General features: G+C 35.3%; 1 protein-coding gene across 7 annotated transcripts in view; it reads left to right on the top strand.

Moving 5' to 3' along the window:
- The window catches only part of ASH1L (ASH1 like histone lysine methyltransferase), a gene marked incomplete at its 5' end in the record, with an annotated part of 178,804 nt that overhangs the window by 5,069 nt on the left and 145,888 nt on the right, over positions 1-27,847 (top strand). For 4 of the 7 annotated variants that reach the window (XM_081306510.1, XM_081306509.1, XM_081306513.1 and 1 more), the window contains 2 exons: positions 19,591-19,709; positions 22,792-23,312. The exons of 1 other annotated variant lie outside the window; for it this stretch is intronic. In XM_081306510.1, coding sequence (XP_081162636.1) covers positions 22,893-23,312 — 420 coding nt within the window. The remainder of the gene's footprint in view (positions 1-19,590; positions 19,710-22,791; positions 23,313-27,847) is intronic. 2 more of the 7 variants (XM_081306512.1, XM_081306511.1) reach the window with 1 other exon arrangement.

Raw genomic sequence — 27,847 nt, 5'->3', positions numbered from 1 at the left:
GAAAGTATATATAAACAACCTCCTAATGTATATATACTTTTTTTAATTCTCATTTTTTAGTGTACTTTTAAATCTTATTTTCCTTACATAAATTCTAATTTTATATTTTTCTCACTTAACTCCAGCCTAGACTTTTGTGTGGCTTCTATTTACTTTTTTTACCTGCTGATCAAATCAAGATTTGTTTTGAAAGTGTACAGGAATGTATCTTGCTGTGTAAATTTCATGGGTGGAAAACCTGAAGTCTTTGAACTAAATTGGGTTGGTTTTGACAGTTCTCTTTTTAAAGATTATAAGTGCTTTCCTTTATTTATTTATTTTTTAAAGAGTCAGTGTATTATTCTTCTAAAGAAGATGTTATTCTTCTAAAGCAGAATCCCTCTTTTTTAAAAAAATATATATATTTTAAAAATATATATTTTTAGGTGTTGATATACCTTTATTTTATTTATTACCTGCAGTGCTGAGAACCGAATCCAGTACCTCACACATGCCAGGCAAGTGCGCTGCTGCTCAGCTCCAGCCCCAGAATGCATCTTTTTCATTAAAAAATCACCTCATTTGATTCAGCAACAGGACCAACATGTATTTATTGATTGCTTATTATGTTCCAGAGTCAGTTGCAGGCTGATGAAGCAAATAAGGTTGCTGCTCTATTTTAGGAACTTCATAATTTGTGCATTTTATTTAATTCCCTTTTACATTGCTGTAATCTACTGCTTATGATCGTATTATGTGTGATTCAAGCAGTAGATTTGGATTCCTGAAGGAATGTCCTGGGATATGGTTGTTTTTATGCTAGAACAGATCAATTTTGGCATGAACATCTCTTTCTGTTAGAGGAATACTTACTAGGTGCCTATGTTTAGTCTGGTAGTTCATTGGACAGTTATTCTTTTGGGGTATAGTGGTTTATGTCTTGTTTTCAAATAAAAACTAGCATTTTGCCTCCTGTGCCTGTGACAGAAGGAACATTCATTCATTCAGTAAGTATTGATTGTGTAATTACATTGTGCCAAGTGCTGTTAATCCCAGGGAGTCTAACAGTGAATAAAACATTAAAATCACTGTCCTCATGGTTGTTGCTTTCTAATGAGTAAGAGATGTTAAATAAATGCATATTATATCAGCAATTTATTGATAAGTGTTACGTAAATGTAAGAAGATAAAGATATGTTAGGTGATTAAGGAAATTATCTGAGCACTTGATATTTGGGTAGATATAAAGTGATATGAAGGACCCCAAACTACTCTTGTGGCATAAGTTCTAAGACAGCAGGGAAAGGTCTGGGATTGTGGCTCAGTGATAGAGTGCTTGCCTAGCATGCATGAGGCACTGGGTTCGATTCTTAGCACTGCATATAAATAAATAAAGGCCCATTGACAACTAAAAAGTACAAAAAAAAAAAAAAAAAGAATAGAAAAGGACTGAAATGATAGGAAATAGGTAAAATAGGTAGCCAAAGTCTAGACAATACAGGATTTAAGTACTTGCATAGGTGTTTAGTTTTTTAATTCTAGTTTGTTTGTTTTTGGAGATGAGTCTCCCTACATTTGTTGCCAGATTGGTCTCAAACTCATGAACTCAACTACTCAAGTGATCCTCTTGAATAGTTGGAACTTAAGGCATATGCTACTTTGCCTGGCTAATAGGATGCTCTTGGGAGATTTTGAGCAGGAAAGTAAGTGACTTGATCTACTATATAAACTTTTAGAAACCAGGGTGTCTAGTTTGGAGGCTTTTGTGATTGTTGAGGCAAAAGTGAACCTAGAATGTTGTTTAGTGAGATGGATTTAGGAAATGTTTTGAAAGTAGTAGAGATGATAATTTGTTGATGGATGTGGGGTTTGAGTAAGACAGGCCTTACTCAGGGCCTGAGCAGTTGGATACCGTTTAGAGATACTGGTAGAAGCAAGTTGTGGGGAGTGCCGAAATTAAAAATTTGGTTGAATAGTCCAAGATTTCTATTAAGCATTTAGGAATGAGCTACTGAGTAGGCAGTTGAGATACTGGGTAGGTAATTGGATGTACAGGTCTTTAAGTCAGGGCAAATATAAATTTGGGTATTTAGTGTAGTAACGCTATTTAGAGCCATGAGACTTGATGATTACCTGGAGAGTGAGTATAGATTGGGTTCAAGAGATGAAGTTCTTAAAACTGAGTTGTGGGGTGTTCTTTTTTTTTTTTTTTTTTAAACATATTTATTTTTTAGTTTTCGGCGGACACAACATCTTTGTTTGTATGTGGTGCTGAGGATCGAACCCGGGCCGCATGCACACCAGGCGAGCGCGCTACCACTTGAGCCACATCCCCAGCCCCTGTGGGGTGTTCTTAACACTTGAAGAATCTTATCAAGCCTACTAAGACTAGAAGAGAATCTTGATAATTTTAGGAGTAATACCTTCCTGGCTAAGAAAACTTAATAAATAATTAGTCAAGATGTAGATATAGAGACAAAAATAAAATGGAGACAGAAGTAAAATATATGTCAAATAGCTTTGTGACTCAGCAATCAAAACACTTTTTTTTTTCTTTTAATGTGAAATCAAGAACCTGAGTGGCCGGGTACAGTGGTGCACACCTGTAATCCCAGCAGTTCTGGAGGCTGAGGCAGGAGGATAAAGTTCAAAGCCAGCCTCAGCAAAAAGCAAGGCACTAAGCAACTCAGTGAGACCCTGTCCTTCAATAAAATACAAAAAAAAAAGGACTGGGGATGTGGCTCAGTGGTCATGTACCCGTACCAAAAAGAAAGAAAGAACCTGAGTGAATAATCTCTGCTTGATTACTCTGAGAAAGTGGTGAGAGTGGTTGGTTCATATCTTCCTGTAAATCCATTGTGGAGGTCCCCATGACATAAAAGAGATAAATACAAGTTTATAAAATAAATAGTGAATGAGATATCAAAGCATATGAAACTCTTTACCCATGAACACAAGAACTATTTTTGGTTTTGAAAATGTATAGATCAAGCTGCCTCCTAATTTCTTAGCCCATCGTTTAGATTTAAAGAATTCAGTTTTCATATATGGACCTATGTGTTAACACATATAATATCTAGGATACCTTTATAAGATTAAATACTTATAAATGTTAGGGGCTTAGTATAGTTTATAGGTTGACTACATATTTCAGGACACATTTTCTCATTGTGGATAAGTATCTGTTTAAATGTATTTAAGGTATTAGAAATTAAAAGGAATAGAAATAACAATTAAACGTCGTCACAGCAGATAGATCATTTGTTGATAATTTAAAGAATTTCAATATTTATTTTTTCGTTTTTGGCGGACACAACATCTTTGTATGTGGTGCTGAGGATCGAACCCTGGCTGCACGCATGCCAGGCGAGCGCGCTACTGCTTGAGCCACATCCCCAGCCCTGTTATTGACAATTTAAAAACCCATTAGAAGCTGGGCACAGTGCTTGTATTTGTAATCCCATTTATTCTGAAAGCTGGTCCTGGAAGATCACAAGTTCAAGGCTAGCCTGGGCAATTTAGCAAGAAAGACTGTCTCAAATTAAAATAAGGGCTGCATATGTGGCTCATTTGTAGCACACCCTTGGGTTCAATCCCCAGTACTGCAAAAACAAAAAAAGCCTATCAGAGATCTTCTTAACAGAGGATCTCTTGTTTAGTACATTACCTCATATTTGCCAGTCCACCTCCACTTTTAGGAAAAGAAAGGGGCCATCTGTTGAATTGGCACTATGTGTGAGAGTCTGGTGGTTTTGGACCCTGTCAGTTCAGGAAGAGAAATTAATCTAGAACATTGAGGGGAAACATTTCTGGTAACAATGTATTTTCCAGTGTTTATCTCACTTCTTTTTTTTTTTTTTTTTTAAAGAGAGAGTGAGAGACAGTGAGAGAGAGAGAATTTTAATATTTATTTTTTAGTATTCGGCAGACACAACATCTTTGTTGGTATGTGGTGCTGAGGATCGAACCCGGGCTGCACGCATGCCAGACGAGCGCGCTACCGCTTGAGCCACATCCCCAGCCCCTATCTCACTTCTTATTATTTTATAGAACTCAGGGAATTAGGATCTGTATCACATATGATTTCTTTTTCTCAAGTCAGAGTTAAAACTATCAGTTGGGTACTTTAGAGAACTAGTTCTCTTCCAAGTAAATGAAGAGAAACTTTTGTACCCTTTCCCAGGTATCCTTAAATAACACTACCAAAAAATTTCTGAATAGTTTGGAGGCAGTTGGCTTAAGTAGAACTGAGATTTGGTTAAGGGCTGGGGTTGTGGTTCAGCAGTACAGCGCTCGCCTAGCACTTGCGAGGCCCTGGGTTTGATCCTCAGCGCCTCAGCACCACATAAAAATAAATAAATAAAATAAAGGTATTGCATCCAACTACAAAAACAAATATTTATTAAAAAAAAAAAACGGAGATGGCTAAGACCATATTTAAGGTTCAGATAATCTCCAGAAATATTTCTGGATGAATCTGCTCCACGAAAGTTCAGAAACTGTTCATTGAGACTTATAACTAGGTGATTTTAAAAGGCCATTTCCTTGGTTTTGTTCTAAGTGTTCCATTTTAAGGCCACTTTAGAAGCTGGCCTTAAAGACAAAAGATATTAACTCTACTTTTGATGTTGTGATGGGTAGTCATGGATCTCATTAGGAATATGATAAAACCTTTGTACCCTTTCCCAGAAGTAAACACTTGCACAATTTTTTTTTTTTTTTTGGTATATAATTTAAGGAGATTCACTGGCACATTTGGTTATAGGCCAACATTCTTTGTTTCACAACTACTTCATGCAAGTTATGGAAAGACAGTTGCATCTGTTCTTCAACAGATAACTGCTCTTAAAAAAGGAATGAACTGGGCTGGGGATGTGGCTCAAGCAGTAGCGCGCTCGCCTGGCATGCGTGCGGCCCGGGTTCGATCCTCAGCACCACATACAAAAAAAAAAACCCAAAAAACAAAGAGGTTATGTCCATGGGGGGGGGGGGGGAGGGATGAACTCATGTAAGGAAGGTTAGTAGTTAGAGGAGGTTTAAACAGATCTTTTCTGGATTGTTATCTGACTTTTCCGTTTGCTATTATGGTAAATCAGTAATTTTTGGAGAATTATCAGTTAAAGCAACAACTCAATTCCGTCCCCCATAGAATGGCAGGTAGTTGAGAGTATAAGGGAAGTAATTATTCTCCAGAATTGGTAAAGTGGCAGCAAAGTGATCATCATTCATCTGAATCCTACTCTTACTGGCTTCCTGCCTGTAGTTGCCTGTCCTCCTTAGCTTATACTCCATACATTTCTGTAAATGCTTTTTCTAAATCCAAACCTAGATCCCATTATAGGGATCAGACTCCTTAGCAAAGCTCTATGAGATCCTGCCTACTCTTTGGCCTTATGTCTCTGTATTCCAGACAGGATTCATTTATATATGCACAACTTGCATATTGCTCCTAGAGATATCTGTCTGCTAAGGGAACACACTTACCCATCTTCAGAGACAAAATTCAGGATGATGCTGTGAAGTCTCATTTCCCCTCTTTTGATGAATATTATGCACTAATTTCTCTCGAGCATGTACCTATGAGATTGCTGGTCCACAGGGTAAGCTTATTTATTTATTTATATCAAAAAAGAGTTGGATTTATTCAAGTGAGTAGGAGAAACAAGGGCAAGAGGATACCCAGTAGGAGTTGTCTATTTTTATCTTTAATAGATACTGCCAGTTTTCAAATTGATTGTATGACTTTATAACCAGGAATGTATAGGTATTCTTTTACATTACTTAACAACATTTGATGGTGTAATTTTTTTTCATAATAGACATTCTTGTGGGTGATCACTGTAGTGTCAATTTACATTTCCCTGAGGACTGGTGATTTGGAGCATCTTTTTTTTTTTTTTTTTTTTTTTAAATTCTGGGGATTGAACTCAGCACTCAACTACTGAGCCACACCCCCAGTCCTATTTTGTATTTTTTATTTAGAGACAGGGACTCACTGAGTTGCTTAGTGCCTTGCTTTTTGCTGGGGCTGGCTTTGAACCCAAGATTCTCCTGTCTGAGCCTCCCAAGCTGCTGAGATTACAGGCATGCACTACCGCACCCAGCTTGGAGCATCATTTTTGAACTTCAGACATCCTTTTGGGGAGTACCTGCTCTTAATATATATTCTGAAAGCAGTTCCTTCAGGTGTATGCATTGTATATGTCATCATCCAGTGTGTGGCTTGCCTTTTCATTCTTGATGATGGAGTCTTTTGATGATGTCTTTTTTTTTAAATTCACCTTGTCTTTTTTTTTTTTTCTCTTTTCTTTTTTTGTGATGAAGGGGATGGAAAACAAAGGTACTGTACACAGCTACAGATACAGCTCTTTTTATTTTTTTTTTTTTTGAGACAAGGTCTAGATAAGTTGATGAGGCGGCTCGAACTTGTGATCCTCCTGCCTTAGCCTCCTGATATGCTGGGATAATAGATGCCACTGTGTCTGACATTGTCATTTTTTTTTTTTTTCCTAAATAGAATGGTTTTTAAAAGTTTGTCCAGGGCTGGTCTTGTGGCTCAGTGGTAAAGCGCTTGCCTAGAGTGTGTGAGGCACTGGGTTCGATTCTCAGCACTGCATGTAAATAAATAAATAAAGGTCCATCGACAACTAATAAAAAATATTTAAGTGTGTCCAGAAGGATTTGGATTATTTTTCCCAATTTCATATAAGTATAAGCAAAACAAAATTTTGAAAGGTACATATATGATAGTTTTAATGGATTTTTAATTATAAAACTAATATAAATTTTGTAATATGAAAATTTATATACATTTATCTTTCAAAGGTTTCTCCGTCAAGTAACCAATATTTATATAATCATCCATACTTTTTTTCTTGTGTGAGTGCAATCCATTTGGGTTTTTCCTATTCCATAAATATGAGACCATGCTTTTTTTTTTTTAAGTTGAAAATAGCAGACATAGAGAATGTAGGTATAGCTCAGTGGTAGAAAACTTGCCTAGCATTCTCAAGGCCCCAGATTTGATCCCTAGCATCACAAAAAGAAAAGAGAAAGAGCAGACAAAGGTATTTGTATGTATTTTTGTATATGTATGTATGTGTTTGTATATATATATATTTTTTTTTTCTCTGAGATAGTCTCAAAAAGTCAAATTACTTTGCAGTCAGCGTATATAAAATTTAAAAATATAATAGATTAACTATTACTTTCCAGAATAATGGTGGCTATTATTGCCTGTTTACGAACACCTTGCCAGTGTTAAATGCTATGAGTCTGAAATTTCAGCTGAACTCATGAAAAAATCTTGTTTTATTTATTTATTTTGGTACTGGGGATTGAACCCCCCTGAATGCTAGGCAAGCACTTTACCCCTGACACTTTACATTGTCTCCTTCACTGTTAATGAGGTAGGTGGTACATCTTTTTATATTTCTCCTCGTTATTTCTCTTTTGAAATTGCCTGTATACATCTCATGTAAGTATTTTCTTATTTATTAATTTATAAAAATAACTTTGTATCTTAGAGTTAGTCCTTTTTCATATATACTGTGTTTTCTTCTTCTCTGTCCTTTTTTTTTTGGGGGGGGGGTGTGTGTGCTGGGGATGGAATCCGGGCCTTGTTCATGCTAGGCAAGTGCTCTGCCACTGAGCTACATCCCCAGCCTTGTCTTTGATTTTTGTTTAAAATATCTTGCCATACGGAAATACAATGCTTTTCTGTAGTGAAATTTGTCAAGATTTTCTTTTGTAGACTTATTTTAGTTTCCTGATTTGTTTACAAAGGGTGTCTCTACTGTAGGCTATAGAAATGTTAACACATATTCCTCAAATACTTTTGCGTGGTTTTAAATCCATGAGAGAATTATTTTTGTTTATGACATAAAAGAATGGGCCTAACTTTACTTGTATTTAATGGATAGCCAATTGTATTTGATGTGTTGTAACATATATCAAATAAACTAGCCATATTAAAATCTATTAATTGAAAATGGTTTTCACAGGGCTGCTGCTACTCTATATTTGCTTTTATGCAAATAAAAGTCATTCCTTTTACAAGATGCTTTATTTTGGTCTGCCAGAAATTTTTTGAATGGCTTCGAAATATAATTCATATACTATACAACTTTACAATTCAGTGGGTTTTTAAAAATATATTCATAGTTATGTAGTCATCACCACTACAAAATTTTAGAACATTTCATCACCATAACTGGGTAACAGTCATTCCCCATCTCAACCCTAGTTGTAAGTAACTACTAGTCTCTTTTTTCTTTTTTATAGATTTGCCTTTTTTGAACATTTCATATAAATGAATTATACACTGTGTTGTCTTTTGGAACTGACTTCTTTCATTTTAGCATGTTTTCAGAGTTCATCCCTAATCCTAACTTAGTTCAAATTTTGTTGATATCTTCACAAAGGCACTCTACTTTTTTTTTAAATGTGTGATTTCAGTGACTTATATAATATTAATACTTCAGTTAGTTTAATACAAAGCATTTTTGGGGGAGGGGTGCGTGGTGCTGGGAGTTAAACCTAGGGCCTCCTCATGCTAAGCAAGTGCTCTGCTATACTCCCAGCCCTAATATAAAACATTTAAACTAGTTAAGACACTGCTTACCTTTTTATCTTTGGAGAACTAATTACATGGTTGGAATATATAGTGCTTATTTTTTACATAGTAAAAACAGTGTGAGATCCTTATGTGGTGCTGCACACCTGTAATCCTAGCTTACTCAGGAAGCTAAGGCAGGAAGGGATGACAAGTTTTGAGATCAGCCTTGACAACTTATCAAAACCCTGTCTCAAAAAGAAGAGGTCTGGGGCTGGTGTTGTGCTTTGCCCAGCACCCATGAGGCACTGGGTTCGATCTTCAGCACCATATAAATAAAGTTATTGTGTCTACCTAAAACTAAAAACTAAAAATATATTTAAAAAAAAAAGAGATTTGGGCTGGATTGTGGCTCAGTGGTAGAGTGCTCATCTAGCATGCATGAGGCAGTGGGTTTGATCCTCAGCACCACATAAAAATACAATAAAGGTATTGTGTCCACCTACAACTAAAAAAGAAGAGGTCTGGAGATGTAGCTTAGTGGGAGAGTGCTTATCTGGCATGTGCAAGACTCTGCGTTCAGTCCCTGTATGGCCAAAAAAGTTTATGAGATATTTGAATAAAAGTATCCGTCCTATGTTTTTATTTTCATCTTGCCTATTCTTAGTTTTTACTCTGTTTACATGATTAAAAATATATTAGTTGGGGCTGGAGATGTGGCTCAAGCAGTAGCACACTTGCCTGGCATGCGTGCGGCCCGGTTCTATCCTCAGCACCACATACAAACAAAGATGTTGTGTCCGCTGAAAACCAAAAAATAAATATTAAAATTCTCTCTCTCTCTCTCTCTCCTCACACTCTCTCTTTAAAAAAAAAAAAAATATATATATATATATATATATATATTAGTATTTGTTTATTTAGTTATCAGATATTTATTGAATGGCTTTTATATTCTAGGTATTTTGCTAAGGGCATAGCAGTATATGGTGTCTCAAACAGTATTCTTATGGAATGAATGGTCTAGTAGAAAATAATAACTTACTATTACAGTGAATGTTAAGAGATATACAGTATGGGTATGAGTACTTGACAGGGAGAACTATCCTAGTTTAGGAGGTTAGGAAATGTCTCCCTGAGGAAATGGCCTTTAAGTTGAAATGGGTAGAATGAGTAGTCATTCAGGAATTGGGTGGAGGAGAGTTCCAGATGGAACTATGTTCTAATGGAGGGAAGACATATTTAGAAACTGAAAAAAAAAAAAAAAACCCACATATATCACACATGTAACAGTGTTTGGTGTTTTTGGTTTTTGTTTACCCTTGCTCTGCTCATAGCAGAATAGGAAATGATGAAGCTAGATATAAGTAGGGGCAGTTAACAAGAACAAAAAGTAAGCACCAGTGATATGTGAAGTACTGTTCTAAGTACTTTTCATGTATTAGTTCATTAAACCCTTAACAATTTCTGTTTACACAAAAGAGCATGTTGTCCAAGAACTGAGATCTGAGCCTATGTATTCTAACTATAGAGTATGTGTCCTTAACGCCACTGTACCATACTGCAGAACGTAGGTTATAAGTTATGACTGGATTTGGGGACCATTATTTCTGAAGAGCAGTAAACATCCAAAGGTATTAAGTTTGAAAATTAGATTGAATATTTTTAAAAACAACTTTCTGGCTGCAGATTGGTCTAGAAGAAAATAAGGTGGATATAGAAAGAAATTAGAAGTCTGCTGTATTCTGGGCAAGAGTTGTTGGTTTTTTGGACAAGTTAGATAATGGAAGTGGAGAGAACTTGGTGTAATTGAATATTATCTGTGTGGTATTCACAAGTTTTGATATTAGGTTGAAGGTTGGGAAAAATGGACCTAGACTATCAGAATGATGCTAGTTTTTTGACTTGAGCAACTGGTGACACTGAAATTGGAAAGACTGGAGGAGGAGTAGACCTTGTCAAGATACTGTCAGCATCTTAAAAGTCTTACAATCTAGTATAGTTTATTATATGCAAATACAATATGTTACCCAGGGATAGAATTTAGAGTAGGAAAAACCAAACCCAAGGAAATTCAGCATTTGAAAGGCTAGTAGACCAAATCAGGCCAGCAAATAAGGCTTAGGAGTGACTGCCAGAAAGACTTTAGGAAAGTGTATTATCATGGAAGTCTCTAGTTGTCTGTGGCTTGTCTTCATCTTTTCAGTTTTATTTTTATTCTTTTTTTTAAGTTTTTTTTTATTTTTTAGTTATAGGTGGACACAAAATCTTTATTTTTATGTGGTGCTGAGGATAGAACCCAGTGCCTCACGCATGCTAGGCGAGCGCTCTACCACTGAGCCACATCCCCAGCCCCTATTTTTATTCTTAATTGACAAAATAATTGTACATATTTATGGCATATAGTGTTATGTTTCAATATATAAGTTGTATGCATTGTATAATGATTAAATCAGGGCATTTAAAAATTAGAAGTCTGCTGTATTCTGGGCAAGAATCTGTCACCTCAAATGTATCATTTTGTCTTCTTAGGCTCAGTACCTTCTGAAGGACAAAAGTTTATAATTTTGATAAAGTACAATTTATCCGGTTTTTCTTTTGTAAATCATGCTTTTGGTATCATTTAAGAAATCTTTGCTTATTTCAACAGCATTAAGATTTTTCTCCTATATTTTCTTCTTGGAGTTTTACATTTTTTACTCTTGGATTTGTGTCTGTTGTGTATTTGAGTTCATTTTTGCGTATGATATGAGGTAATTGTCTGAGTTACTTTTTTTTCTTTTTGCATATAAATATCCAGTAGGAGCCTTGCATTCAGTTCATTTTAGTTTTTGTACAGGGGGTTGAACCTATGGTAAGCAGATGTTCTATCTCTGAGCTACATCCCCAGCTCCAACTTCTTCCATTTACTAGCTTTACAATCTTGGTGCTAAGTCATTTTTCCAAGCTTGTTTGCTCATCTTTAAAATGTGGTTATTTAAATCTCACCGGGTTATTGTCAGAATTAAATGAGTGATATATAACACTAGGTGATGGCATCTAGTAGGCCTAAGGTAAATAAATAATAGTAGAATTTGAAAAACACTTCACGATGCCCAAATACTGTGCTCTTTTATTTCTTTAAATTCATTTCAGTGACTGAATAATGTTTAAGTTTTTTGGTTTGCAGAATACTATCATTGTAAAATTTACTCCTGAAATTACCCCTTAAAATCTACCAGCTTTGAGCTTTTTTGAACAGATTATATTATTTCAGGGAGTTTTGACTTCTTTGGGTTTGTTTGATAATGTTTGATAAATATAATAATTGTCATTTGTTGTCAGATTTTAAACTTTTTTTTCAATTAAACAAGTTTCTTGAGTATGTAGAAGCATTAAAAATACTATTTCTTCTTTAACAGCAAAATCATTCATATGTAGTAGCTGTTGAAGCAGTCAGAAATGATGATTGCATGTGTTTTGAAGGTAAAGCTGACAGCTTTCGCTTACTGACTACATTGTGTAGAGTTTGAGAGAAAGAAGAGGATGATTACAAATTATTAGAGCAAAAATTTGTTTCTCAGCTCAGTGGCAGGGTGATTTTTTTTTTTTTTTTTTGTACTGGGGATTGAACCCAGTAGAACTTTACCAATGAGCCACATCCCAGTGCTTTTTAGTTTTTATTTTGAGACAGGACAAGATCTTGCTAAATTGCTCAGGCTGGTCTCAAACTTGTGATTCTCTTACCTCAGCCTCCTGAGTTGCTGGAATTACCAATGTGCACTACTGTGCCCGGCCAGGGTGATCTTTTTAAGGCCTCAGATAATTTCACTGGTCAAAACCTTTTAGTTTTTCTATCTCAGAGTAAAAAAAACCAGAGTTCTTACAAATTTGCAAAGCCCTTTGTAATCTGTCCTGCATGTCTTTTATTTCTCTTCATCTACCTGTCTTCATCTCCTACTCACTTAGTTGCAGAAAGGGGATGCAACTGTTTCCCTTTTGTTTCTTAAACAGGACAAAAATACTTCCTCAGAGCTTTTGCACTTTCTTCTCCCTGACTGAAATCTCCTTACCCGTTGATACATTCCAAGAAATAGGATGGTCACTTGTAAGAATTTTTTCCCCCTATTTACTAGAATGAAACCCAGGGACACAGTACCATGAGCCACATCCCCAGCCCTTTTAAAAACTTTTTATTTTTGAGACGGGGTGTTGCTAAATAGCCAAGGCTGGCCTTGTACTTGTAATCCTCCTTCCTCAGCCTCCTGAGCATCTGAGATTACAGGCATGTACCACCACATCCAGTACATCTATAAGAAATTTAAAGAGCATGAAACCCAGGATGAATTTAAATACATAATGTGGTATACATTTTTTTAAAAAATGTAGTTCATTTATACTTGCTTCTTAATGTTAATAAATAATGATTACAACCATTATCTATGATTAATAAAGACCACAAAGTGAAACAAAAATTTCTCACAGATGAGAAAAATTAGATTTTACTTGTTTTAAGCTAAAAATATGCTACAATGTGGCAATTTTAAATGAAAAAATAATTCCTAGTATTTAAAGAAAATTTTAATTAACAGATAACACTGTATTTTTATTGTATACTACTTAATGCTTTGAAGTATATGTAGGAATTTTAAATAAGTTAATAAATTACCTTTACCAAGCTAAAAAAACCTCCATTAACTTTTTCATTTATACACACATGTGTATATGCATATGTGTATATACACACGTACATATATATATATGCAAATTTGTTTTTGGTACTGGGGATTGAACCCAGAGGCATTTTACCATTGAATCCCATCCTCAGTCCTTTTTAAAATATTTTTCAGTTGTAGATGAACACGGTAACTTTATTTTTTATGTGGTGCTAAGGATTGAACCAGTGCCTCACATGTGTGAGGCAGGTACTCTACCACTGAGCCACAACCCCAGCCCCACATCCCCAGTCCTTTTTATTTTTTATTTTGAGACATCTTAATGATAAATTATGTTAGTTATATCTCAGTCTCTTAAATACATCTTTTTTCTCTATTTCCAGTTTTACCATTTCTAGTTTAGTATATTAAGATTAACGTTGTAAGAGTGTTGTGTTTCAGAAAAAACTCTTGCTTTCTATCATTTGTTCTACAGCAACCAGAGACATTTTCTCAAAATATAAATTGTATCTTGCTATTCTGCTGCTGAGAGCCTTCTGAATTTCAGGTCCTTAATAAATCTCAACAAGGCCCTTTGCGAGCTATTCTCATTTGTCTTTTATTTCCATTTGGTGTTCTTACTACTTCAATTAATCTTCTGTTAATCTTTAATCTTAGGGACTTTTTAGACATATTATTCCCTCTTTCTGTATCATTTTCACTTGACGGTTTGCCTGGCCACTTTCTACTGAGACTTCGAGTCTCAGCTTAAATGTTAAATGTTTTTCTAAGATCTGTTCCCTGCCCCTCCAGGTTCTCTTGATGATGGCAGTACAGAAAACAAACAAAAATTCCTGCTGTATTAGGGCTGATATTTATAGTAGTACATTTTGTTTATAATTATATATTTCTACAATTATCTCTAAAACTTAAAGTTCAAAGGGACCATATTTGTATTTTGTACATTTGCTGCATACAAGAGCACGCCACATTTCTCAAAATGGATTTTGAGGCTTTCAGGAAATATTTGTTGAATTAATGAAGGAATAGATAAATCCATAAAGGAAATGATGGATTGGTTAAAGAGGTAATAGGAAATCTAGTTTAGAGTGTGAGGTAGCAGGTATGCCAGATATAATTGAAGAATAATAACATTAGAACTAAAAATTTTTTCTTGGTGGTAACATAATGTAGTAGTTAAGAGGAGCGAGGCTGACCTGGATCACCTTTTATTGACCATCAAGTCTCTTTTTCCATTTGTTAAAAGAGAGTTACGGGCTGAGGCTGTGGTTCTGTGGTAGAGCACTTGCCTAGCATGCGTGAGGCACTGGGTTTGATCCTCAGCAGCACATAAAAATAAATAAATTAAAGGTATTGTGTCCAACTACAACTAAAAAAAAAAAAAGAGTTACTAGTAACTACCTCATGGTTATTGTGAGGTGTAAATGAGATATATAAAACAATAGGCTTAGAGCTTTGCACATATTAAAAACTGAGAAAATATTAGGAATTTTTTTATTACTTTTTAAGCTACTAATGTTAATCTCCAAGGATTCATTAGTAGTACTTGTTAAAAACTTAGTTGATTTTATATTGTCTTGCTAAATAGTGTGTAGTCAAAGTGTTCCTGTACTCTTTCCAATCATGATAGACGTTCTGTATGTTAGACCAGAACATCTTTTTAAATTTTTTTTGATTACTTGTTGATGGATGTTTATTTATATGTGGTGATGAGAATCGAACCAGTGCCTCACACATGCTAGGCAAGTGCTCTACCACTGAGCCATAATCCCAGCCCCAGAATATCTTTTTTTTTTTTTTAATTTTATTTGTGTTTTTGGTCTTGCTGGGAATCAAATCCAAGGTCTTGTGTATGCTGAGCAAGTCACATCAGCCTCAGAGCACTTATATTAACAACAGTATATTACATAATTTTTATCACATCTATGGTTTATTATTTGGATGTGGGATTAGTATGGCAAGTATTAGTGTGGTTAGAGGTCTTCACTGTCTAGAGGGAATAGAGTATGGATGTGATAAACAATTTTGATCAATTCCTATTCAAAAGTATACACACACACACACACACACACACACAAACACACTTTGGATGCTTTGGATTGAACTCAGCGCCTCACGCAGGCTAATAAGCACATGGTCTCCTGCAGAGCTCTGTCCACAGCGGAAGTCCTGTATTTGTAAGTCCTGTATTTGATTGCTTTCCCAAGTTTAGTGGATTATTGCAGAATGTATAGGGAGTACACTGTGAATCACTATGAATTTTGATTTTTTAAAATTTTGAGTGTCTACTATATGATTAGATTATCATCCATTGTGTTTATATAATATATGTGTCCTATTAATATGATTAGAATTTCCTAGAGTTTGTACACTGCTGTAATTATATATGGAAAAGAACTTTGTGCTATAAAGATGTTTTCTTTGATTTTGGACTCTAGACCATTCTGGATTATTCCAGAGATTTTTTTTTTTTTAAAGAGAGAGTGAGAGAGGAACGAGAGAGAGAGAGAGAGAATGAATTTTTAATATTTATTTTTTAGTTCTCGGCGGACACAACATCCCTGCTGGTATGTGGTGCTGAGGATCGAACCCGGGCCGCACGCATGCCAGGCGAGCGCGCTACCGCTTGAGCCACATCCCCAGCCCTATTCCAGAGATTTGAAAACATAAATCTCAAAGTTGTTTGTGAAATAAAGTTTGAACTTACCTCTTTGAGCAAAGAAATTCTAATGGTCTGAGTTCTGTATTTCTCCTTAGAACTACATTTTTTTAAAAATTATTTTTTAGTTGTAGTTGGACACAATACCTTTATTTTATTTATTTTTATGTGGTGCTGAGGATCAAACCCAGGGCCTCACACATGCTAGGCAAGTGCTCTACCACTGAGCCACAACCCCAGCCCTTGGAACTATATTTTAAATTAAATATATTAGGAACCATAATAAGTTGTGTAACAACATGACACTCTTGACCCTGGATGGAAAACCTAGTTGTACAGGTAAATATCTTTCCATAAGCTACAAGAATGTCATTCACACATAATTGCTTTGAAAGTTCAAAAAAAAACAAAAAACAAACAAACTGCGATCTGATAGCTGCTATTGGGACTCACTGAGTTTAAAGTTTACATTCAGTAGGTAAAAAGTACTCTTTGTTTTAAAGTATGTTCAGAATTTGGGTATATCTTTATTGGAAACACTTAAATTTGGTATGTGGAGTTTGACAGTTGTTATTTCCTAGTTTCACTGCCCATTGCCGAAATGGATTCACAAAATAAGCCCATAGGCAAAGTTTCTGTTTTCCTCCTTGATCAGTTAGGAAACATGAAATTTCTATTTTTATATACATTTCTAGAGGGATTATCAATGTTTTTAAATTAATCTCTTTTCTGTATATTGATATCCTGCTGTTTTATATATGTCACTTGGATTTATTTTTCTGCATTTTTAAAAATGACGAGAATGCTGCTTCTCTCCAACCCTTCTCTTTTTTGTTGGTAAGGAATGAGTACGGGTGGTTGAACTCATGCACACTCGACCACTGAGCCACATCCCCAGCCCTATTTTGTATTTTATTTAGAGACACGGTCTCACTGAGTTAGTTAACACCTATCTTTTGGGCTGGGGATGTGGCTCAAGCGGTAGCACGCTCACCTGGCATGCGTGTGGCCCGGGTTCAATCCTCAGCACCACATACAAAGATGTTGTGTCTGCCGAAAACTAAAAAATAAATATTAAAAATTCTCTCTCTCTCTCTCTCTCTCTCTCTCTCTCTCTCTCTTTAAGAAAAAAACAAACAAACACCTAGCTTTTGCTGAGGATGGCTTTGAACTCTTTGATCCTTATGTCTCAGCCTCCTGAGCTGCTGGGATTCTAAGTGTGTGCCACTGCGCTTTGCTGGACCCTTCTGTTTAATGTTTTGACAGTGAGTCAGTAAGGGTCAAGAATGATTTCCTTTCTTTGGGCAAAATGCTGAAATTCTAATTTTCATTTATAAATAGTAAGGCTCCTAGAATTCTTTCATGACATACAAACAAAAAATTATAGGGAAATTTAAGAAAGTATGTATTTGAGCGAAATGAATATAAAAATACTTGTTTTTGTGTAAAATGTTGTTTGTTTTTATTTCACAAAGAATTTGTTTTAACAACTAACGAAAAAGATACATGGCAGGTACATTAGTTTGCCTTTAGAAATATGAAACCCAGGTTGGTCATTAGAAATTAGGAAATAAGAAAGGGAAAAGTAAAATAGAAAAAGGACAAATTGGAGCCAATAACGTCAAAACTCTCATATGGCATGAAATTAATTTAGCAAATATTTTTGAAACCTACTTATTGTGATAGGATACTGTTGTAGGTGTTAGGATACAACGATGAACTGAACTAACAAAAGTCCATTTCCTAGTGGAATAAGGTACAGACAATAAACAAATAAATGTATTGTGTACCTGATAATGAGAGGAATATTAGAGTATATAAGAACAGCATAAAGAGTGTGAGAAGAGAGTGATGAGAACGGGGATCTTTCTGTTATATAGGGTTGTCAGGGAATGCCTTTTCTATAAGTTTACGTTTAGGCAAAGACATCAAGTGAAAAAGACCATACAGTTATCTAGGTAAGGGTGTCTAGTTAGGCAGTAGTAAATGAAAAGGCCCTGAGTTAATACGACTTATTTTTTGTTGTATTTGGGACACTAAAGGAGGATCTTTGTACCCTCTACGGGGAACTAAGTAGGGAGACTGGTAAGACATGGAAGTGAGGTAGAGGGGATTGTAGGGTAGATTAAATACTCTCTATACAGCATTATAAGAAATCTGGCTTCTACTCTTGAGTGAGACAGGAAGCCATTATGGTTTTGATTAAAGGAGTGACACAGTTAACTCAGGCTTTATAGGATCATTTTGCTGCTGACTTGAGAACACTGTAAGAGATATGAGAATTGAAGCCAGGAACAAGTTAGAAGGCTGTTGTATTCCAGGTCAGATATTATGATCACATGTATCTGATGTCTGTCAAAATAGTGAGAAGTATCAATTCTACATATATTTTGAAGATAAATCTGATAGAGTTTGCTGAACAAATGGGCATGTGGATTACAAGGGACAGAAAGGAATCAAAATCTGATTAGAAATTTTTGACCTCATATTTCTGGTTGGGGTTGTCAGGAAACACATGGGAATAATAGATTTCTGGTGATGAGCAAAGATGAATTGATTTTAAACATGTCAAGCCTGAAGTGCCTATTTATTACACATCCAGCCAGTGTGTCAAGTATGCATTTAGTATAAGAGTCTGAAGTTCCAGGAAGAGGTCTCCACTTGTCTTTTTCTGGAGATGGATACTTATGAGTCATCAATGACTGGATCAGGTCATTTATGAAGGAAGTGTAGATGGAATAAGGAAGAGTCCTAGGACTCTCATATTTACCTGTCATGAAGAAGAAAACCAGCAAAGGGGAGAGATTGACCAGTCAGTGAGGGAGAAGAACGAAGACAGGTATTGTGGAAGTCTTGTGAAGACAGGAAGGGACTGTTCTGCTCTAATTTTGTTGAGTGGTCTGGTGAGATGAGAGGTGTAGCCCGGACTGCTGAACCGGGGTCACTCAGGTGAATTTGAAGTGACACAAATTTTTTGTGAAATAAAAACAAATTTGAGGTACACACAAAAGAAACCTTTTTCACAGGCTTTAGGATGGCTTCTCCACCTCCAGCCACAAGCTCTCACAAGGAGGGGCAAGAGAAAAGCATGGGAGGCTGGCAAGAGAGGGGGAGCACGCCCTGAAACTTGGCTTTTATTGGAGGGAGCTATTGGATGGAACATTCTATCCAAAAACAGGCAAGGGGTAGGATTACAAAGGAACAAGGAGTCAGCCCACTCCCATTGGGTAATGCCAACTCCCAGAGCTCCACCTTTCTATCTGAGCAGAGGTAAGTCTACATGCATTGCAATGGGTGCAATGCCAGTCTAGTACCTCCTTGCTCAAGACTTAAAGGTGTATGCATCCTCCTGTTCAGGGTGGTCCCCAATAGAGAGGACTGAGAATTGATATTGTACTTAGCAACATGAAGGTGACCTTGACAAGTTTATATGCAGTGGTGACTGTGAACGTGTGATTATATATTCATGAAAAGAAAATATGAGGATTTGAGGATAGGGATTATAGAGAACTCTTTCAAGAAGTTTTATTGTGGGCTGGGGATGTGGCTCAAGCGGTAGCGCGCTCGCCTGGCATGCATGCGGCCCGGGTTCGATCCTCAGCACCACATACCAACAAAGATGTTGTGTCCGCCGAGAACTAAAAAATAAATATTAAAAATTCTCTCTCTCTCTCTCTCTCTCTCTCTCTCTCTCTCTGTCTTCTCTCTTCTCTCTCACTCTCTCTTTAAAAAAAAAAAAGAAGTTTTATTGTAAGGATGAATAGGAAATTGGGAGACTGGAGGAACATGTGGAGTAAAGTTTTCTTGGATGAGGAGATACTTTAGTGTATTTTCATGATGATTGGCATTATCCAGAGGAAAGGTAAGATGATATGATGGGAAAGGGGGATGTAGTTGCATGAACAAAACTGATAGGATTTAGTCCTCAAGGAATTGGAAGTAGAAACAACTTATGTATTGTTTAAGAAGGAAGGCAGTCTGTAGAAATAGATGGAGATAAGTGGGGAGATAAACAATAGGTTGTTTTGGCAATTTTCTTCTGATCCTTTTTACTGCCATTGTCAGACAGACAGTAGGCAGTTGATGAAGGGAGTGAAGATGGGATGAAGTAGTTATCTAGAAGGGTGCTGGAGTGCATGGATTAGAGAAATAAGTTGTTTGCAATAAGGGCTCACTTAAAGTTATTGGTCAGGAATATACAGTGAGATCAGTCAGCATATTTGCTTTTCTTAGACAACCCTTGATGGTACAGGGACAGAAGAGGTATAAAACGTGCTGAGAAATGTCACTGATAAAATTAATATATTTTAGAAAACCATCTATATGAAATATATATGTTAAAAAATTATAAATTTCTCATTGTAACACGGGATATTTATGTAAAATAGAAAAGGAGAAACATTTGCTATAGGCCGAATATTGTGTTTGAAATTATAGAGACATTCATTCATTCATTCATCCATCCATCCATTCAAATACTTGTTTGTATCCCCAGATGCTGACATGTGGAGTAAGAAAAACTCAATTGCCCCCATTGTGATCCTATGTGAATAATAAGTATTCAGGGATGGATCAGTCATTACAAGCTTAGATGTAGGTCTGAGAACATAGGTCCATAGCCCATCCTTCAGAATCTTTGATGCCAAAGATTTGTCCGTTTCCCAGCTTTTAAAAAGGTTACATAGATTGGGTGATGTGGCACCAGAGTGTTTGGAAAAGCACTCTGTAATCAAACACCTCAATACTTCTGCATTGTAACATGTAAATATGCATATAAATTATTTTTTAAAAAATTCATTTTTTAGTTGTAGTTGGACACAATACATTTATCTATCTATCTATCTATCTATCTATTTATTTATATGTGGTGCTGAGGATCGAACCCCGGGCCCAGCTCATGCTAGGCAAGTACTCTACTGCTGAGCCCCAGCCCCTGCATAGAAATTATGATGATTAAGACTAAAATAGGTGCAGGTCAGGTTTTGTCACTAATGAATTATGATAAAAACCTTGATTTTTCAGAGTATTTTGAATTTTAGAATCCCAAATCCATCATATTAAAGATAGAACTTTGTACTTTTAAGGGAGAGAAAGCATTATGACACAGAAGCAAAAGCAAATATGATTTCTTGGAGACAGTAAAGAAAACTGAGTTGACTAAATCATAGGAGATGTATGTTGGAAATAAGATTAAACAATTTTAAATAGTGAGAATAACCAGTTTATTAAAAACCTTGAATACCATTGTAAAGTAGTAGCAGACTTACCAAAGTGAAATCATTGGAAGATTATTCTTTCGGAATGGGACAAACTGAAGAGAATAGTCAGTTGACCATCATTTGCTTAGTAACTGCTTAAAATGCTGCTGCTGCCATTGCTACAACTACTACCAGTATTAAAATATTGAGTGTTGTTAAATCCTTGCTACATGCCAGTTGTTGGGTTAGGTATTTTTCTGATACTTCTTGTAGGAGCTGTATAACAGCTTTATATCATGGTCTTTGTCCTTTGAAAAGAAAATCATTAAGGCACATAGTAAAAATTGAAAATATTTTATTTCATAAATGGTATTTTCCAAGGGATATGAGATTATCCTTTTTCTAAATACTAGTCCTTGATCTTTTTCTTTTTAGTTGTAGATAGACACAGTATTTTTTTAAATATAAATTTATTTTTATCTGGTGCTGAGGATCAAACCCAGTGCTTCACGCACTCTGGGCAAGTGCTCTACCACTAAGCTATAGCCTCAACTCCTAATCCCGGATCTTGAGTTGGGCATATGCTTGAAACAATATAAGTCTTTCAGTCCTCAAGAATAGTAGATTATTTTGTTTTATTTTATATTCACCAGCCGGCCTTTGGATTATATGCTAATCTGGTTTCATGAGGACCTTTATATATGGGGGAAGGTTGTACAGTATAGATTCTTAGATTAGGCATACTACCTATCAAAAAATAAATCAAAATGCTCTTTTTAAAATATATGTAGCCAGGTATAGTGGCACACTCTTATAATCCCAGTGATTCAGGAGGCTGAAGTAGGAGGATCACAGTTTTGAGGCTCACCTCCACAATTTAGCAAAACCCTCAGCAACTTTGTGAGACTGTCTCAAAAAATGCAGAAAACTGGGGGTGTAGCTCAGTGAGCTGCCCTCCGCCAAATATTATGCATTTGGGGAATTGACACATGCAAACTGACTATTTACTATTAGGAAAACTTATAAAAATTAATTTCTGATTTTCAAAAGTTTTTATAGCAATTGTTCTCAGTCATTTCTCTGTTGTCTTTTTTGCTAGATTTTAAGCCTCATAAATTTAGGAACTGAGTGGATTTGTTGAATACATAATATATTTCCAGGATGTAGTATAATGCCTGGCATAAAATGGGTGGTCAGAAATACTTTTGAATGGATTGAGTGAATTCTGAGTTAAATTGTACAGCAAGATTATTCCTGCCTCAAAGTCCTAACATAAAAAGACTGACAGTTTCTTAAAAATGGTTAGAACACTGAAACCCACTTAAAAACCAGTAAAATGTCCTTTACTTTCAGTAAAACTGATTTTATTTAACTAAAATATAAGGAATATATTCTTTTCAAATTGAAGAGTTCTAAAAAAATTGAATTATTTTAATCTTTGTGTTTGCTTGACCATCAGTTGCAAAAATTTCTTGATTGAGTTGTAATAGTGATTCTTCAATTTTGATTTGTACCATGCCACTTATATTTGTTCATGATATTTGTAGAGTAAAAAATTTCTGAGATTTTAAAACATATTTTTAACTAAATGGTCTTAAATCGATTTTAAACTATAATATGATCTGTTTTAATTGTGATTTTTTGGGTGCTTTTTGACTTCTTATCCTTTTCCCTATATGCCCATTTCTCATGTTAATCAATAGTTGCCTCTATTCTGATAAATTTTTGTTATGATCTGTTCTGCAGAGAAAGAGATGCTGGTTGCAAGTTTTGGAAATCCCTGTTTTTTATGGAACAAAGTTCTGTAAAATTTTCATAAGATTACTTGGCAATAACATACGCTTGTGATGGACCCTAGAAATACTGCTATGTTAGGATTGGGTTCTGATTCCGAAGGTTTTTCAAGAAAGAGTCCTTCTGCCATCAGTACTGGCACACTGGTCAGCAAGAGAGAAGTAGAGCTAGAGAGTAACACAAAGGAAGAAGAGGACCTTCGAAAGCGGAATCGGGAAAGAAACATTGAAGCAGGGAAAGATGATGGTTTGACTGATGCACAGCAGCAGTTTTCAGTGAAAGAGACAAACTTTTCAGAGGGAAATTTAAAATTGAAAATTGGCCTTCAGGCTAAGAGAACTAAAAAACCTCCAAAGAACTTGGAGAATTATGTATGTCGACCTGCCATAAAAACAACTATCAAGCACCCAAGGAAAACGCTTAAAAGTGGGAAAATGACAGATGAAAAGAGTGAACATTGTCCTCCAAAAAGGGTAAGTGTAATGCCCAGCAATATGTGGTCATTGAAAGTATTCAGATTTTTCTATTGATTTACATACCTATTCCAGGAAATTTGATTTTAATCTTTTTACGTTATTTCCAAATAATCTGTGAGTCATGTCAAAGATGTAATGGTATACAATGTAATAAAACTTACTTATAAAATTATGACAGATATTTAAAATGGAGCATACTCTGATTATTACTCCTAAGGTTAGTGGGGAAAATATTGGATTTGTAGTCAGGAAACCTAGATTTGAATCTTGCCTTCCTACTTACTAACAGTGTCATCATGGACAAATTAACAGAGGAGAAACTGAGCCCAAAGATATTATTAATTGGTTATATTATTACCTGCCTTCCGGGATGGTTGGAAAGTATCAGATTCACTAAGAAATGTTGAAAGCTTTTGTTATATGAATTATTTTGTAAAATATTTCTGTTGTTGTTCCTCATAAGGCAAGTTAATATGTTAAAAATGTCAGCTGGGTGAAGCTCCAACTACTTAAGATTGCTTAAGTTCATGAGTTTGAGACTATTTTGTGCAACGTAGTGAGACCCCATTTCAAAAAAACAAAAAGAAAAGTCACCCCCCTTCTGTCAGATATCCAATTACTCCTCTAACTCTTCTTCATTCTGTTCACCTTGTCTAATAAAGATCTCACATTTGTGCTTTATTTTGTTGACCACAAGTTTTAGTCCCTTTATGCATTATTTTATATATTTTATATATATATATTTTCCCACAGATTTAAGATAGTATTCATATATGAGTAAAACAGGGAGAAAGAGTTGGCTGAATATTTTGGCTAAAAGAATATTACTCACTGTTTTAAATGATGATTTGGTTTTTTATCATTAATTCTTTTTTTCCCCTTTCTTTTTTTTCTCCTTCCTTCCTTCCTTCCTTCCTTCCTTCCTTCCTTCCTTCCTTCCTTCCTTTATATGCCCATTTCTCATGTTAATCAATAATTGCCTCTATTCTGATAAATTTTTGTTATGATCTGTTCTGCAGAGAAAGAAATGCTGGTTGCAAGTTTTGGAAATCCTTGTTTTTCATGGAACAAAGTTCTGTAAAATTTTCATAAGATTACTTGGCAATAATATACGCTTGTGATGGACCCTAGAAATACTGCTATGTTAGGATTGGGTTCTTCCTTCCTCCCTCCCTCCCTCCCTCATGTGCGTGTGTGACTTGGGATCCAACCCAGGGCTTGTGCACATTAGGCAAGCACTCTACCTCTGAACTGCATCCCCAGCCTGCTTTAATTCTTTCCTGTCATTCATGTGCATTTTACTTGTTACCAGAAACTACAATGCTGCAAAGCTCTTTTGTTCTCTAAATTGCTGTGGCATTCAGAAATTTCTAATAGATTGCCCTTCTGCATAACAGTATAGAGATTTAAGATATATTTTATGATGACTTCTTCATGAAATCATATGAATAAGTTTGCGGATTATAATGTCAGGAAAAATTGGGTATTGTATCCAGTTCTTGAAAAAAATCAACAGGATAAATCTTAGGTAAATTGAGCCTTGTTTTCCTCATTTCTGAAATGGAAGTATTATCTGTTTTTAAATAACATCTTTATCAAGATATAATTCAAATATCATCACAAATGCACCATTTAAATTAAATGATTTTTAGTGTATTATGTTCATTTTTTAGATTGATGCTAAATGTATATGTAATTTGGGATTTATTATTTTAATCATTTTAAAGCCAGGCATGGTGGCAAACGCCTATAATCCCAGTGACCCTGTCTGAAAATAAAAGGGCTGCTGATGTAACTCAATGATTAAGTGCCCCTGGGTTCAATCCCTGTGTACCCCCAAAAATAAAAAATTAAAGAATAAATAAAAATTAAACTATTTCTAACTGTACAATTCAATGGCATTAATCACATTCACTGTGTTGTTATACAACCATTACTGCTATTCCCAAAACTTCTTAAATCCAAATTCTGTAAACATTAAGCAATAACTCCGATTTTCCCTGTACCCAGCAACTGAGAACGTCTTGTGTACTTTTTTTTTTTTTTTTGCCTATTCAAGATACCTGATAAAAGTGTCATCATTCAATACTTGTCCTGTTTTGTTTGGGGTATTTCATAATGTCCTCAAGGTTGTTCCATGTAGTATTTTCCAGAACTTCGTTCCTTTTTTTTTTGTGGTGCTGGGGTTTAAACTCAGGTCCTTGTGCATGCGAGGCAGGCACTCTACCAATTGAGCTATATCCCCAGCCTTTCATTCCTTTTTATATCGGAGTGATGTTCTGTCATATGAGTACACCACATTTAAAAAAAAAAAAATCATCTGTTGGTGGAATCTTGGTTTGCTTCCCACCCTTGACTATTGTGAATAATGCTGCAATGAACATTGGTATGAAAAATACCTGTTTGAGTCCCAATTTTTTTTCATATTTATTTTTTAGTTATAGGCAAGCACAATATTTTATTTTTATGTGGTGCAGAGGATCGAACCTAGTGCCTCACACATGGTAGGCGAGCGCTCTACCTCTGAGCCATGACCCCCACCTCTTGAGTCCCAATTTCAATTTTTTGGATGTATGCTGTCATCCCTTGGTGTCCTTAGAAGATTGGGTCCAGGACCTATATTATATAAAAATCCTCTCTGGGCATGGTGGTGTGTGCCTGTAATTCCGGCAGCTTGGGAGGCTAAAGCAGGAGGATTGCCAGTTGAAAGCCAGCCTCCGCAAAAGTGAGGCACAAAGCAACTCAGTGAGACTCTGTCTCTAAATAAAATACAAAAAGGGCTGGGGATGTGGCTCAGTGGCTGTGCTAAGTTTAATCCCTGGTTACTACCCCCCACCCCAATCTTTGGATTTTCAGGTCCCTTATGTAAAATAGCGTAGTGTTTTGAGTATAATCTACATAAAATTTCCCATATACTTTAAATCATCTCTTGATTATTTAAATACTTAATGTAATGTAAATGTTGTGTAAATAGTTGTCATATAATATTGTTTAGTGAATAATAAGAAAAAAGTATATGCATGTTCAGTATAGATAGAATTATTTCCTGAACATTTTTGATCCAAGGTTGCTTCAATCATTGGTTGCCCAACCCATGGATATTGAGGGCCAACTGTACTTTGTGAATAGAGTTGTTGGATCATATAGTAATTCTCTTGTTTAGATTTTGAAGAAGTTCCAAACTGTTTTCCATAGATGCTACACTATTTCATATTCCCAACAACACATAAGTATTCCAGAATTTCTCCAGATCCTCTCCTTTATTCCTTCCCTTTCTTGACTGTGGTTTTGATTTACATTTTCCTAGGGACTAATGATGATCACATCTTTTCATAGGTTTAGTGGTCATTTATGTATCACTTTTGACAAATGTCTATGCAGATTTTCTGACCATTTTTGAGTTGTGTTGTTTGAGTTCTTTGATTAAAAACATGGATGAAGTCCAGTTTGTTTTTTACTGCATATGTTTTTGGAGTATCTTAGTAATAACTGGGCAAATTCAGTGTATTTCTCCTTATGTATTCTTCTAAGAATTTTATGGTTTTGGTTTTTATATGTAAGTTTTGACTCAAGTTAAATCTTGTATATGATTTAAGGTAAAGTTCCAACTTGATTCTTTTGAATATGAATAGTTTTATTAGCATCTTCATTAAAGAGAATTAATTTCCTGGTTCTGGTTCCTTTGTTTTAAAAAAAAATTCCATATATGTGTATGGAGATTTGTTTCTGGACTCTTCAATTCCATTGTTCAGTCTGTCTTAACAGTACTACCTTGTTTTGATTACTAAAGCTTTGCAATTCATTTTGAAATGAGATGTGAGTCCTCCAGCTTTGTTCTTTTTCAAGATTGTTTTGGCATGTTGGGATTCCTTGAGATTCTATATGAATTTTGAGAGTGTTCTATTTCTCCAAAGAATGTTGGAATTTTGATACAGATTGCTTGGCATCTACAGATCCCTTTAAACATAAAAAGGAAAAACAAACATTGTTACTATTATGACTCATTTTCAACAATCTGAGCAAATTCATTTTGGATTCCCCCCACCTTCAGCAGTTTAATAGCACCATTCTGTGATAAGTGGTAAGCAAAACAACCATTACTCAGCCAAAATGAAGAAAACTTTATATCAAATGTGCCTTCAGGTTTACCTCTACTACATTAAGAATAAATTATTTGGGACCAAAGTTCATGCAAGGAAACTTTCAGAAAGTAAATCCCTCATCAGTGCTTTTGATATGTTTGAGAAATATTTTATGCACATAAAGCAAATACATGTCAAACATATGTATATCCTTCCTGTATTTAAAAATACAAATAGTAGCATGCTGTACACTTTCTTTGCAACTTTTTTTACTTTAATAATTTATTCTGGAGATTTTTGAATACCATAACTAAGAGGGTTTCTTTAGTCATTTGAAATATGGATTGCAAATTTGTTTTCAGTTATTTGTCTTTAGTCATTTCTTATCTTATTTTGCCATGTAGCATTATTTGTTATTTTTTTAAAACCTATATTTAATCATAAATCTTT

The sequence above is a fragment of the Spermophilus citellus genome (genome assembly GCF_964194105.1).
Source record: "Spermophilus citellus genome assembly, chromosome: 9".
Classification (NCBI taxonomy): domain Eukaryota; kingdom Metazoa; phylum Chordata; class Mammalia; order Rodentia; family Sciuridae; genus Spermophilus; species Spermophilus citellus.
Note: the sequence above shows the minus strand (reverse complement) of the source record. Positions and strands in the feature narration are given on the sequence as shown.